The 15,739-nt window shown below is 38.7% G+C and overlaps 1 protein-coding gene and 1 long non-coding RNA gene across 4 annotated transcripts in view; one reads left to right on the top strand and one right to left on the bottom strand.

The window, feature by feature from the left end:
* pou2f3 (POU class 2 homeobox 3) overlaps nucleotides 1-3,439 on the bottom strand; it is a 20,932-nt gene extending 17,493 nt beyond the window's left edge. The window contains exons 1-2 of one of the 3 annotated variants that reach the window (XM_005456160.4): nucleotides 3,189-3,439; nucleotides 2,809-2,865 (exon numbers count right to left, since the gene is read on the bottom strand). In XM_005456160.4, coding sequence (XP_005456217.1) covers nucleotides 2,809-2,857 — 49 coding nt within the window. In that variant the 5' untranslated portion in view covers nucleotides 2,858-2,865; nucleotides 3,189-3,439. Of the gene's footprint in view, nucleotides 1-2,808; nucleotides 3,140-3,188 lie in introns of those variants that run through there. The other 2 variants (XM_005456162.4, XM_005456161.4) reach the window with 2 other exon arrangements.
* Nucleotides 1-15,739, top strand: part of LOC102080672 (uncharacterized) — a 21,649-nt gene extending 5,910 nt beyond the window's left edge. The window contains exons 3-4 of the long non-coding RNA XR_003221982.1: nucleotides 2,727-2,793; nucleotides 15,501-15,739. This is a non-coding gene — a long non-coding RNA (uncharacterized LOC102080672). The remainder of the gene's footprint in view (nucleotides 1-2,726; nucleotides 2,794-15,500) is intronic.

Below are 15,739 nucleotides of genomic sequence, written 5' to 3'. Positions count from 1 at the left end.
CACTGCCACCCCTCCTCCTCTTGAATGATGACGTCATCTTCTTAATTCCCCCGCCTGGCACACCTGGTCTCAATCAAATACTCGTCAAGCTTCAGTGTTTTTCACCTTGCCCTGCCCCTTTGCTCCTCACCCAAGCTCCGTGTAAACTCCAAGACCGGCTCTTGTAGCGCTTTTGCTTTTCTGTAACCATTTTCCTTAGAATTTCTTCAACTCTTTTCTTGTGCTTTTCGTGCCTCCTCTCTTTACTGATCTTATCCAGTTACCAAATAGTTCTTCAACAAGCCTTTTAAGTCTGAGTCCTGTGTTGACCCATGACCCTGCTTCTCTGCATAAAACAACTGCAGTTTAAATGAAACTGGCTAAAACACAAGTGCTAAATGTTGCTGCTTTGTACAAAATTTTGTAATTAACAATAAATTAGCATAAGAAAATACTTGGCACAGTGTGTATCATAGTCTACAACAGGACTAATGGCTTTTAAATAGGCGTCTGTAAGAAAAAAGAAGAATATATCCTGATACAATTCTTGCTGTTATTGCAAGATATAGATTATGTACAGTAGTTGTCCTTTTAAAGGTAAAGATGCAGAAAAAATTGTTAGTCAATACTATATCAGATATTTGCAGGAAAACTATATTCGCTTGCTGCTTTTCAGTGAAACTGGGTGACATTTAAGGTTAAAAACCAGCAGAATTTCAGACCTCTGGAAGACTTTGTTTTAAAGAAAGATAAACAAAGGAAAATGGCAATAATGTTCACTCCTTACTGGAACTGTGTCAGTGAGGAGTTTGGTTGTAAAACTGCATCCTCCCACTGATTCCCCTCTCTGATCCTGCACAGTCTCCAGAGAAGACCTTAACTTGTAAACGGATTCTTGTCCTGCCGTTAGCTCATAGTGTTTCCACATGTTAGTACACACAAAGCTAGTGAATGCAACATGACAATGTTGCAAATTTAAACTGAACATCAAGTTTTGGTGTTCCAGAAATGTTGTTTAAAAGCAGCTGATTTCTTCTGACAAGAACAAGGAAATGTTTTATTAATTACATGTGCTGTGAAGCACATAAGGCGCACCCAGTTTAAATGAAGTGAGTATGGGCTTAGTTGAATTGGAAAAGTGGGGGAAAAAACACCAATGTTTTATTTCCTGTTTAATAGTACAAATATGACACAGGAGGTTATCGTCCTTTCACCGCAATCTTCTGTTGTCTAATCACACCTGGATCTGATACAGGCAACAGCATCCACTGTCACAGGCCTGCACTGAAAATAAAAGTCGCCTCTGAACATAAGGAATGCATCCAGCGTGAATGTAAACATTATTTCTAAGCAACAGGTTTGCAGTAAGTGAGCAGGTGCAGGTGCAGATCCTCCTGAGATAAGAACAGTTCATGTTCTGCTGTTTTTGCTTTCTAGTTTATCTCAAAGCGAGCAGTTTTCACACACAGATGAACCTTTCTAGACATTGCCAGGCAAAGCTGTATACAAGAGCACACATTCCCATATCATGCTTTAAACAGTCTTTAACATCTCATCTCTCAAGTAGGAAGTCTGTTTGAAGTCCAGCTGTGTGAAAATTCATAGCATGCAAGAAGATGCTGTATATGATGCCTTTTGAAAGCTACTCAAACTTACGTGCCCTCACCTAAATTAAATAGAGCATTTCCATCCAATAGTTCAAACATGTCTGTGGTGGATTCTCCCCTTTAAGAAAGGGCAACTTTGTCACATCCTGATTCTTTTGACTATGAAGTTCACATATGAAAAAAAGAAAATCTAGTTGTATCTCTGTTAGCATGCAGATACTTTTGATTTGTTTAGGTTTGTCTCTGAGATTGCTATCTGCACTCCACCTCAATGGGACTTCTGTTTGCCCACAGCACTGAAAACAATGTTAAAACCGTCAACAGCAATTTATTTCCAGAGAAAATGTCCCCATTTTTGTGTTTGTCGGGAAGAAGCACCTATTAAAACACTCAGTCGACATTTTATTCACCTCAACTGCACTTGACTGGAGGCTAAAATCCACTCAAAACATCCAGACAAATAGAAATATCTGCAGATACACCAACGTGTATTGACTAATTTGGTGACTAATCTATTTAAAATAGATCATCACATGACTAATGAAATGATTAGCTGCATCAAAATATCTTCTGTGGGGAAAAGAAACACAGCCGTGTACCTGACCATATGTTGGCAAAAGTACAGACATTTGTCACTTCCACGAAACTGAGCTGTTCACTTCTCTCGGACAGCTATTGTCTCAGTAAAAGTTCCACATTTTCTGCTGCTGCTGGTTCCTGGTTTTGTTTCGTGGCTTGCTTGGCATCCTCAGCCTCTGGGCATCCTCAAGCGAAACCAACTGACACATTTTCCCCACACAAATACACCTTTTCAAGACAGGTGCATGTTGCTTTTATCGTGTTTTACGTGCATCGCATGAGGCATGAATAACAATTTTTTTTGTTTTAAACGCAGCAAATGTTTCTGCACCGCATATTATTGAATACGATGAAACATAGACCCATCTATGTTTTCAATTTGGCCTTTTAATTTGTGACCTTAAAGTCACAAATTGAAAAGCCATATTAAAGATGCTCACTTTTTTTAAAAAAGTGCCTAAAATTTAAGAATATTTTAGTTTAAAGAGATTTAAATAAGCTGTTGGGGACATGTCAACATTAGATTAAATAAACCTGTAACTTTTCATTCTCTTTCCCCAGAAATAGCAGCAGTGGCCAAATCTACAGCTTTCTACACTCCAAACTCCATCCGTGCACCCTGAAGAAGGTAAAATATCCTTACCCGTCTGTTCACCTGGAGCCTCCGTGTGCTCTGCCGTGTCTGCGCTCATCTTAATATCTGTAATGATAAATATAGCTGATTTTCCTACAGGATTGTAACTTTACCAGGACAATGAAGCACTCAGGCCACCCAGGAAAATGATCTTGAGTTTATTCTAATGCGCCCTCCCCTCCACACCACCGCACAAACTTTACACACTCCTGTGTGATCCCTACTTGTAATATTCATAAGCAAGGCCGATAGCCCCATACAACACTCATCTACATATGGCGTAGCCACGCAGCACAGGAACTCTTCTTAAAACTCACCTCGTGCGTTTAAAATGAAATAAAGATATTAAAATGTTATTGATGATCAGAGGTGTTGGAGTAGTGACTCACCTTGAGTTAAAAGCCTGTGCTGCTCCAGCTGCTGTCTCCCCCTCTCTCTAAGTATTCAAAAGGAAGCAAGTGAATGTTGGGATAAGAAGTTTTGTAATTCTTACTGCTGCTCATCAGGATTTTCCTAAGTGGGAAAGCATTCACCTCAGCAGTACACCCTGCTGATGACTCTGGCTGATTTGCATATGTCTCTGTGCGACCTATCCAGCTTCAGACACTTTGCATAAAACAACAATGGGCTTGCTTTAAATTTTAGAGCATGCGTGTGTGTGTGTGTGTGTGTGTGTGTGTGTGTGTGTGTGTGTGTGTGTGTGTGTGTGTGTGTGTGTGAGTGCATGTGTGTACCAAAACCTCATTTGGAGTTATCCTTGTATGTTTTGAAGAACTACATGATATTTGTGTGATTCCTTCATGAAGGCATTAACTTGGCTTTCTTGAGAAGAAAAACATTTTCATATCATGCTACAAATACTCAGAATTGTCAGACCACAGACAAAGGGGCTAAATCATGCTGAAAAAATAAAATGTAATCAATAACAGCTGCAAAACTATAAGGTAGAAACAAAATACACCAAGGCTACATGGACAAGAGGCATTTAGGAGAGTACTGAAATGCAATAAATTTCCCTGGCCCTGTCACTAATGTAGAGTGAGATTTGAAAGCCCTCCAACAAATAATTCACTAAATCAAAACTGAAGTAAGAGAACAAATGACACCCTTTTAAAAATGAGTCAGCAGTCAAGGAGCTGAAATACGAAGCTAAAATATGTTGAGATATTGGGAACAGTTCTAGGCTGCAGGACCTGCACAGTAGTTAGCAGCAGTGAGGATTAGGAGCTGGGCAGCTGGGAGCCATGTTTACATCTGAAGGGGTCTTAATGGCTAGGAGCTAGGTGAGAAACAAGATTCCTGTGAATGAAAAAGTGCGGGGCTAGAGACAAAGCTGACTGTGGCATATCGCCTTGCCACTAGCTGGAAAATATACAGTGTTTTTATGGTTATTTGAGACATCCAACATTTTAGTAATTTATTTATTCTAAGTTTATATTTACAGTACTACATGAAAGTTAGGAACGTCCCCAGTTATGAAAAGAAAGTACATCTATTTACATGGAATGTGGTAGAATTTACTCTATCTATTCGGCACCAGTTTACGAGAAGAGTTGTCACCTTCACATTAGGCCAAAAATATTAGAAAGAAAACCCCAATAATCTAGCAATCCCTATGGGCAAGCGCATGGCAACAGTGAACAGGAAGAACTCCTTTTCAGCAGGACAAGACCTCAAGTACCGGGACAGTAAGGGACAGACATATAGCTGAAAGACAAGAAGAAACAGGGAAAAATAAACAGGACAAAATATGAACTGCTGCACAGGAAAGAGCAGAAAAAGGTTAATGACATGCAGAAATGGCAAATGAGCACATAGGGAAGGAAAAGAGAGGAGTGGAGGATAAACACTCATGCATCATGGGAAGTCTCCCAACAGCTTAAGAGATGGTGAAGGGTTACCTTGGGTTACCTTCTTTTCTGCTGGATGCAGAAGAGAAAATAATTTTTAGACTCCTGAAATAAAAATGAAATTTTCTTTAAGTAATCTTTAAGGAATATTTAACACATCATAGTTTCATTTTAGATGCTTATATTATTTTACTTTGCACAGAAACAAAATTCGTTCACAAAAATCAAAAACTACCAGGGTCAAAAATCATTAGGCCTCCTGATGCTAGTAGTCAGTTATGTATCCTTGTTGCTGGATAAGTCTCACACACGTCTCCTCAGCAATCCTAACTCACACTTCGTTGATGAATCTCTGAAGGTCCTCTAGGTTTGATGGTCTGGCATGGTGCTTGGTCTTTGGTTCACCTCACAGATTTTCAATGGGATTCAGGTCAGGGCTTTGTGCAGGTTGGTGAGTTAGATTCTTTTTGGTTTTCTGGAGGCACTTCTTCCATCGACGTATGTATGGGTCGTTGTTGTGTTGGACGACAAAGTGATGACCCAGACCCAGTTTTTTATTGTGGACTGATTGACATTTTCTTTCAATTCTTCACGTCTTTCTTTCTTTATGATTCCTTCCACCCACTGGACTCCTCCCACCGTGTTTCACTGTGCTGACAGTGTTGTTTGGAGTGTACATCTCTCCCTTCTTTCTCCAAACATAGGCAGCATCTCTGTAGCCAAAGAGTTCTAGTTTTTTTTCATCTGACCAAAGGTCAGTTTGTGTAATCTTTCTCCAGGTTGTCTTTAGCATACTTCAGTCTGGCTTGAAGGTGTCTCATCTGCAGAAGTGGAATTCTTCTTGGTCTGCAAACTCGCGGTCCATAGCTGTGCAAGGGTCTAGTGATCATCTTCTTTGAGACTACCTCATTTGGCTACGTCATTCAATAGTGTCTTGGCAGTTGTTCTGGGTCTTTAGACACATCTCTTACTAATTTTCTTTCCAAAGTCTTTGAAATCTTTCACTTCCTAAGTCTGCCAGGTTTGATCTGTACTATTTTGTACTTTGTAATTTGTTGATACTTCTCAAGAAACTCTGTGATAACCTTCTATATCCATCTCCTGCTTTGTGACCACCAACAATTCTTTTTCTCAAGTCTAAACTGATTTCTTTTGGTTTTGCCATAGTGCTTTCTGGCATGACAGCTCAGACCCTTGCTGACGTTTTTATACTGTGTGTAAATTTGAAAATAACCCTCAGTTTGAACAGCTTTTACCAACTTTGAGCAATACGAAGTGATGCACATCACTGGACAGCTGCGGGTTGTGCTATGGCTCAAATAAAAAGGTCAGTTTTTCAGGGGAGTCATTAGTCGTTAGTCATTTTTTTGGTGTATTTTCTGAAATAACTGTTAATGTGTGCAAATAGAGATCGTTTATGGTTCTAAAGAAAACTGGTATGTTTAGAAATGCTATGTTTCCCTCTGTTAAAAAAGCACTTGGGGAAATTTTGACAAAAACTAAAGTAAACTGGATGTAATAACTTTGTTCAAAGGCTCTGCCTGTCATTCTACTTTTAGGAATCATGAATAAGTCTTAGACCTGAGTGCATGAGAGCATACAGGACATGCAGTGTGTTTTCATCATGGAGCATAACACAATACCAGTTTGTCAGCTGCCACTTACTGCAAGGATAGACATTTGTGGCAAATGCATGAACTGATGCAGCAATAATAATGTCTACCACCAAAGGATAACATTCCTATTTTAACTCTTTTGCACGTGGATTTCTATTAGAGTTGTTGTCAATTGTTATGTTGTTACAATAAGAGGATTGAGACCATAGTTGCTGGGCTCTTCATGCTTTGCACTTTGTTTATCTTTTTTCCCCGCTTTTTACTTTTGCTTTCGCTTGCTAGTTACGTTTAAGCACTAAAAACTATATATGCCATCAAAAGCATAAAACAATTATTGAGAATGATTCCATTGATCAATAATAATCACTTACAAAATCTCTAATGAATTTAATGTGAGTTTTAGGAGGTAGTTGTTATTCTTGGGAGTAGGATCAGGTAGGGAGTAGTATAACATATTATTATATGTTATTTTATTACTTCACTAATTAAATGTGTAGTATGAAGATTATAGTGCCCCCTACTGGAATATTGGCAGCTGAAGTATTACACAAACAGCAGTAGCATGGTGTTATACATCTATTAATATGTAATATTAAGATAGGACAATCTTTGTATAGTTATATGAAGATACTGTTGCTCGCTTTTCTCAAACCAGAATAAACAAATGTTATTATTGGCGTACTGGTTACCATTTGCATCTCTGTCCTATTCGCCACAAAATACAACAGTTGGATATTTCTTTACCTGTAGTGCTGCACAGGTGAAGAGAGGCAAAGAAAAAAAAATCCCCATATGTTTTTCCCCTGAGCCAAAACTTAACTGATCTTGTGCGCCTAACAGTAAACAACTGTTTTGCCTTAAGGAGTGCATGCATCTCTTCTTTATTTGTGCTTTCATGAAGTAACCTCATCATGTGTTTGACATCTTAACAAAAGCAAATAAGCAAATAAAGATAGTAGCTTGCTATTGTCTTCATCGTCACACCAGTTTTGCTTTGAGTTTATCGGCTTAACTGTCAATACCCCCCCCCCCTCACAAAGCCTCGAAATATACTCTTTTTTAAAAAAAAATAACAATTAAAAAAAAATCCATCACAGGAGTCACAATAACCAGGTCTTCAATTTAGGTAAACACAACCGCAGAAGAATAAACATGACACACTGAACTGGATTATTAGCGAAAACTAAGTCAAAAGTACAGAACTGGTGTGTACAAAAAACTAAGCACACCTTTACTGCTTCCATAATAATTAAGAGGGTAAGTAACAGCTGGGGGTTGATTATAAAATGAACTTGATCATCAGCATTTATGAGCACCTGTATAAAAAAAAACAGAGGTTTTGGCAGTTTGCTGGTCTGCAGCATTCAAGTGTGTATTAACACAGTGCCAAGCAAGAAAGACATCAGCAATCATCTTAAAGAAGCAAGTCTTGCTCCTCATCAGATGTCAGAAACTGCAAAAAGCCCAAGAGCCACATATCAGGCTCTCCAGCCCTCAGTGAGCATGTTAAATGTTAAACGTCATGACAGTACAATTAGAAAACTGAACACGTGTGCCTTATTTGGAAAGGCTGCCATGGGAAAGCCTATGGATGACGGCAAGGGTTAGGTTTGTAAAGTTGCATCTGAACAAACCATACGACAAACCATGGAACAAAATCCTCAATACGACAGCAGGACACTAACAGCAGCAAATCTACAACAGAATGGGTGAAAATGAAACGAGTCAAGGTGTTGCAATAGCCCAGAGCCCACATTAATTTAAATGGTGTGGCAGGAACTTAAGAACTTAATCAAATGACCACAAACACCAAGAGTGGGCCAAAATTCCTCCATAATGATGTGAGAGGCTGATAAAGAACACTGATACTAATACATAAAAAGATGACTTCATTATTTTTGCCATAAGTGATTGTACGATCTCATGGGGTGGGGTCTGATTGGATGTACTCCATTTTTTTATTTTCAGTTTTACACCCTGCTCTTTTTTTTAATATTGGCTTAGAGGTCATCCAAGATGCCACAAACAAAGTGTTTGGTTAGCAAAACTGATGTAATGGAATTAAAAGTTGTTAAAAGGTTTCTACAGGTCAGATCTTCATCACTGCTTTCTGTTGCCTTCATGGAGCTTTCCCAAAGTACTGAGTACTCACTGTCGCTATGTACACACACACACACACACACACACACACACACACATATTATATATATATATATATATATATATATATATATATATATATATATATATATATATATATATATATATATATATATATATATATATATACATATATGTGTGTATATATATATATATATATGTATATATATATATATATATATATATATATATATATATATACATATACATATATATATATATATATATATATATATATATATATATATATATACATATATGTGTGTATATATATATATATATATAAAATCTAGATATGTAGCTCCATATGTATATAGCGCTGTAGAACTGAAAATGCATTTTCTAGTATTCATACTGAAAACATATTCATAGTTATTTCATCACTGGATTGTTATTAACTTCATAGCTGGGAGGCAGTGATTACACTGGACCCCCCCCCGCAGCATGTTTGCATTGAGTAGGAGATGCTCTGTAACGCTGCTAACTGTTCTGACTTTATTCTGAAAATATCTCCCTCCTAACTTTCACATTTTCACATATCACATGTGAACATGATTACATGATTACAAAGCATATATTTTAATTACTTAAAAAACAAACAAAACAAAACAAAAAAGACAAGAATTGGGTGCAAGTTTAACTTTATGTAATCTCTAATCTACACAGGGTCATACAGGGTCAAATATATGCATACATCCCCACTAATGTTTGGTTAAATGTTGCTTTGCAAGTTGCATCTCACCTATTCACTCTTGGTAGCCATCAACAAGCTTCTGGCATAATTCTGGCTTAACATTTTGGCCACTCTTCTTGGCAGAAGTGGCACAGTTAGTTTGAACTGGTTGGTTTCATGGCATGGACCCAGCTTTTACACATAGTCCACAAAATTTCAATGCAGTTCAGGTGAGGGCTTTGGAAAGGCCTTTCCAGAACAGTTTTGAAGTATGTTTTGATCATTGTCCTGTTGGAACACCCAGTTTTAACCAGCGTAGCTGTAAATATGAGGTGAAGTTGAGGAATTGGGATGTAATCCTCCTTTTTTATTATTCCATCTACTTTGTGGAATATACCACCACTAGTACCACTTCGAGCAAAAAAAAAACAACAACACTCAGAGCATGATGCTACCACCACCATGCTTGACAATTGATATAGTGATCTTAGCTTTGAAAGCCTCACCTTTACTCCTCCAAACACACATCTTTTCCTGAACATCCTAACCAAATTTCTCTCATCTGAGGGTCAGAGTCCAAGCCTTCTTCCAGATCTTGGCAAATAATAAACTTGCATATCATGGTTGAACTGATGATGTAGGTATCTGCAGTTGTTTAGAAATGGCTCCAAGAGACCTTGCCAATTTGTGTGAATCTACAGTTTTCCTTCTTAGATGTTCCCTGAGTTCCTTGGACTTTCTGATTTTTCTGAGTTTTGGCCAGAAAAATGAGTGCTGGCAAGCAAATCCTTTTTATACTGGCAAAGAGAAGCTACCAGCCTTCTCAAGTTAGAAGACGTTGCAGTCCTTTAGCACCTCATAGTTGCAAGAGTGTTTGTATAATTTTGAGCCTTTATGGATACTTTTAATCCTGTAGGATTAGAGAAAATCCAAAACACTTGTGTACCTAATTCTAATTCAGTTTTTTAAAACTCACTAAAGATGTATGCTGACAATCATTCCACATTGGAAAAAGAACAGTTCAAAGAGATCATATGACTTTTATACTCATAATGAGTGTATTTAAACCTCTGACCACAACTGTATTTTAAAGCATCTCCATATTTGCAGGCCCTGTAAATGGGTAATCTTTCATATTATGAAATATACAATAAGTCAGCTAACTCTGAAGGAATCAGGTGAGAGAAATGTCCTAATTTTACCTAACAGTTCAGTTTTATTATTATTCTAGTCTCCCTGGTGGTTCCCTGTCTCATCTACATGCTCGCCTACATGTTTCTGTTATCATCTTGTATTTAGTATTTTTCATTTGGTTACTTCCTGTTTTACCTTGCTGGGGGTTTTCCTCACACATTTTGTCTATTTTTTACTGATCGTCTTCACGTCTGTAGGATTATGTTTACATGTACCTCATTCTTTAACTCTGTCTCACCATCTGTCCTTCATCTGTCTATCCTGTCCTCACCTGTCTTTGTCAGACTTTCTGTTGCATTTTTTCCATTTTTCCTGTGTTTCCCTCTTTCATGTAATGCTCATATCAGCTTCGCACTCCTGTTATTTCCTGGTTTGCTCTCAAGTTAGATTCCTGCTCTGACAATTGATTTGTTTTTTTGTTTATTTCTGCTGTGTTTGTCCTGCGTTTTTGTCCTGGCTTTGTGTGCTATAACAGGACTGAAATGAGTTTAAAATATGGAGCAATTTGAAAAAATGATGGAACTAAATGGGAAATAATAATAAAAAATACTAAGTTTCACGTAAATGTGCTAGAAAATTCCTCATTAAGCATGTACTGCTTATAGTATTAGTGTATGTTAGTAACCTATGAAAGCACTAGGTGCTGCTTGGTGGAGCAGTGACTGGGGTGTTCATGGTGAACCAGGGTGAGGTTGAAAACAGAAAAAGGTGTATTGCAAATACAACAACCATAAACAATTGCACTAAATATGTATTATATAGGAAATCTGTATAAAGAATACTACTAACCATGCATTTATCTACTCCAACACATATATGTTTAACTCAGCAGCTCATGTTTGCCCATCTACATATGTGCTGTAGGTTTTGATTGAATGCATTTATACAATAATTCATCTAAAACCCAGGAATAGCAGAAAAACATGCAAATTCACATTGTTATGGCCCGTCTAGTGGTGGCCAGACCACAACAAAAGGGTGATCTCTCCTCGTCAGACCCCAAGCAGCCACATCACACAAATGGTAAAGTTTGATAATGATTTATTTACAATAAGTTGATATGTTAGGTTATTTGACACAAAAGAAGGAGCTGGTTATAACTTCAGGGTGGACCTAATGCCAAAACAACAACAAAAGGGGCCAACCTCGACGATTTACCAAACTCACCTGCTCAAAAGAATTAAACCAAATGACAGCAACATGTCTACGAAAAACATGATATAATCAAACAGATTGGCAGTCCACCCCTACATACTCCTGTATAAGGCCAACAGCACTGGGCAAGTAACAAAAGATCTCCTGATGCGCTACCATTATATAAGTCGTTTCCAGCTGCTTAGCCAGTCCGTATGGTCAGTCCTTTGCATCCACCAATCACGGAGAGCCACATTCACACTGAGATTTGCATATTTAGACAACATTACGACAGCAGTCGTAACAATATTATATGAGAAACTGATGACACTTGTCACAGTTTTTAACATGAGAAGCAGATGCTGCTGAGGAATTTTGAGCAATAAGTAAAACATCTCATCCCCAAATGCATTTAACCATCCAAAATGTTTAACATTCTTGCTTTTTTACTTTTTTACTCTGCAGTTAGACAGCATCTGACTCAACTCCCTGGGTTTTACGAGATTCATTCACATGCTTGTTGACTTAAGTCAAGTGCTCCTGCTAAGTTGGGCAGCTCCTTTTGTTTTCCCTTTCGCTCTGTGGGATAACTATTTTCATATCTCTGAGAGAGTGGCACATCTCCTTGCAGCACATTAAACCACAGTGGATACTTAAACACAACAACAGAACAAAGGGAGTTAGGAAAAAATGCCTGACACGGTGTTCATTTTTTAGTTTACATAACTAATCGTTAACCCCAAAGGAAGGTAAAAGAAGCCAACTGAAATGCATTAAGGTAGATGCTTTCTTGATCATGAGCCAAAAAAATCAGGGCATCAGGGGAGAAATGTGTTCTCTGGAGTGACAAATCATGCTTCTCTGCCTGATGAGCCAAAGGATGAGTCTGGGATTGGTAGTTCCCAGGAGAACTTGTCATCACCTTAGGAATGAATTCGAGCGGAGACTGTGAGTCAAGCCTTCTCGTCCAACATCAGCGTCTGACCTCACAAACCTGCTTTCGGTCACAAAATTCCCCTAAACACACTCCTAAACAATGTCGAAAGTCTTTCCGGTAGAGTTGAAGCCATTATAGCTGGTAAGGTACGCTGGGACTTTCCTTCACAACCAATTCTGGGATTTACAGAGACTGATGAGAAAATGAAAATATGCATTCAGTGATGGTAACAGCATGGATCCATTTATCCTTAGCAGAGTACCCATGTTCTGATGGCTGCTTCCAGTGCTGTCACAAAGCTTAGATCATCTCAAACTGATTTGCTGGTTTGAACATAATGATGTACTGTACTCAAATTGCCTCCACAGTCACCAGATCCCACTACAATAGAGCGTCTTTTGGATGTGGTGGAAAGGGGCATTCCCATCATGGATGTTCAGCCAACAAATGCAAAAATTGGGTGATACTGTCACAGTTTGGCAGGGCAAACCGTGGGGGGTGTAGGGAAGTTGGACCCAGGCGCGGTGCTCTGTGTATAAACAGTGCGTTTATTTACAGTGAATGAAACAATAACAGTAAATCCCCGTGCCCTCCCGTGACTCCCGTGTCGTGTCTTCCTTCCAATAAGTCCGTGTCTTGTGCTCTCTGCTCCCGTGTGTCTGCACTTCCCGTGCTTGCTGCTCTTCCGCTTTCCACGCTCTCTCTGCAGGAAACAACAGAAGCAGCTGTTAGGACACTCCACAATGTCTGCAGCCTTAAAGGACGCGGCCTCAATGGTCCTCCACCCACACATACTCATATGTACAAGCATAGAGAAAAGGGGCAGCAACACCAAAAATACATATAATATAACGAGTCCATAACTGCTCAGGGATCCTGGGTCGCTCAGACCCAGGACCCTGACAGATACTGTCATGTTGGTATGGACCAAAATCTCGGAGGAATGTTTCCACCACCTTCTTTAATCTATGCCATGAAAATTAATACGGCTTTGTGAGTGGGTGTGTAGAACAAACCAGGGGATTTTTTCGAACTATTATGTGTCAAAATTGTTAATAATGGTCCAGTGTAATCACTGCCTCCCAGCTATGAAGTTAATAACAATCCAGTGATGAAATAACTATGAATATGTTTTCAGTATGAATACTAGAAAATACATTTTCCTGAAGAAACTGCAGTGTGAACGCTGACAGCTGAATGTTTTGAACTGAAATCAAGTATTTGCTGAATGTTAAGTTTAAAATGTTGAATGAGCTGAAAAATACAGAATTTTGCACCTAAAACAAAAGTCCAGAACTGTTAAAAGCTGACGTTCACACAGAAGAAGAAGTTGAAAAGTAGCTGAACATGTTTAAAATGTAAATTAGAAAAAGCTGAGTAATGACAAAAGAAAATACAGAGTCAGAAAACAACTGAATGAATATTAAAAGTTCATATTTTTTTAATCACTGAATGACTGAAATGTAATCCCGCTACTTGGATCCACAAAAAGTTTGCATCTCTGAGCTTTGGAAGACACAGTGTTGGAAAGAGAATAACGATGGCTACGTTTTGAGGGTAAAATGATGGCTGTAGAGCAAGCATAGTGCATACAGCAGCAGCTGAAAGAGAAGTTTTTAAGATTAATCTTGGCAGAGTGACTGAGCTCATTAAGCAGGCAGGTGAGCCTGGTTGCTATAGTGACTTCAGCCAGTGGCACCACACACACACACAGACACAGACATGCGACTGTCTGCTGCTGGTTTAAATAAACAGAAAAGTGAGCTCAAAACAAATGCTTCTCAAGAGAAAACTACAAGTCATATTGACAAAATTCTTTCACTGTGAGCACCAGCAATGTCCAGTCTACAGAATTGTCAGTTTTCATGCCTGTGGAGTTTATTATATGGACATGGTGGCAGTGTAAAGACAGCCTGTACTTCTGATTTTCAGACGAATTTTGGGAGCCATTTTAACACTGGACTCTATGGAAGAGTTGCAGGGAGAAGGCTGTGCATTGGTGACATTTATGAAAGAACTATAACATCTATTACAATAACAATAACACTGGATGAAAGAGGGCAACGATGGCTACGTAAAATGATAGCTGTAGACCGAATGCTGTGGACACAGCAGCAGTTTAAAGAGAAGATTTTAAGATAAACTTTTCCTCTGCTCCCAGTCTAGCAGTTGGCCTGTCTCACTCTAACCTCCAACATTCCGTCCCATACACACCCATTATAAACTCTGAAACAGGTGAAAAAAAGCATGAAACTTAAACAGGTGCTGAAGAAAAAGTATAAAAGATATTAAAAAGATAAATACAAGATGAATAGTTCAATGTCTTGGCTTTGTTTTAAAATTTGAAAGGTCACTCTAAGTCAACGTATGTGGAAGCAGAGTTGAAAGAGGGGTATGTTGAATGAGGATTTGAAGGGTCTCCCCATTGAAATACATGGTAAGTTTTTGTTGAATAAATTTGAATAATTTAAAAAATGTAAAAGTTAAAAATGAGAAAAACACAAGCAGTAATGTCCAAAAGAAGAGGAATCTAACGGTGGTTGAATGATTTTTCTAAGTTGAACAGTGTTGAAGGAGATAGATGCCGAAAAACATATGGAAGATGGAATAATAATTTGGAGAACAATACTGTGGATGCTTAATCAGCATCCACACTAATTATGAGAATAAATGGCACAAACTGTCACAGTAATTTTCCACAGTCCCCAGCTCTCCTCCTCTGGGCGGAGTCTTCATCATTTGTCCCAGGATCACCACCTGAGACTAATCAAGCTGGCTGTATGTAAAACCAGCATTCACAACCAGCCTTTGCCAGATTGTCTGCTAGCCTACTGGTTCCTTGGAAAATGTTGTCATCCTCGCAATAACCTCACTCACCTGTACACTGGTCTCTCCTCACGTCTCTACAGCCAGTAAAACTCTCAGTTTGTCCTCTCCAGTCTCATCTGCATGTCCCCCCTGCTGTCTCTGTTTGGAATTTCAGATCATTACTCCTCTGGACTCAACCAGGCCTCTTCCCCTCACCTCCCCCTCCTGTTAAACCCCACCTGCGAATAAGCAAGGCTGTTTTGTGCTTCAACTGTGGATCTAAGTCATTTTCCCAAACCAACTCTGACTCAGCTCTCCTTCTGTTTCAGCGTCTCTCCACCATCGGCTCCAGTTCCACTGTTCCCCTTGCTGAGCTTCACCTATCCCAGTTCATGTTCAAATTTCACAGTAATCTCATAGCTCTAGCTAATAGTATTTTCCCGTTCACATTCATAACACTGAATTCACTTTGTCTGAGACCTCATAGTTCATGTTCATTCGCTCTAGCCTCATTCCTAGCTTTTGCACCTGTAAATATTGTCATAACACCACTGTAAATAAAACTCTT

This window comes from Oreochromis niloticus, linkage group LG10, assembly GCF_001858045.2.
Source record: "Oreochromis niloticus isolate F11D_XX linkage group LG10, O_niloticus_UMD_NMBU, whole genome shotgun sequence".
NCBI classification, from domain to species: Eukaryota; Metazoa; Chordata; class Actinopteri; order Cichliformes; family Cichlidae; genus Oreochromis; species Oreochromis niloticus.
Note: the sequence above shows the minus strand (reverse complement) of the source record. Positions and strands in the feature narration are given on the sequence as shown.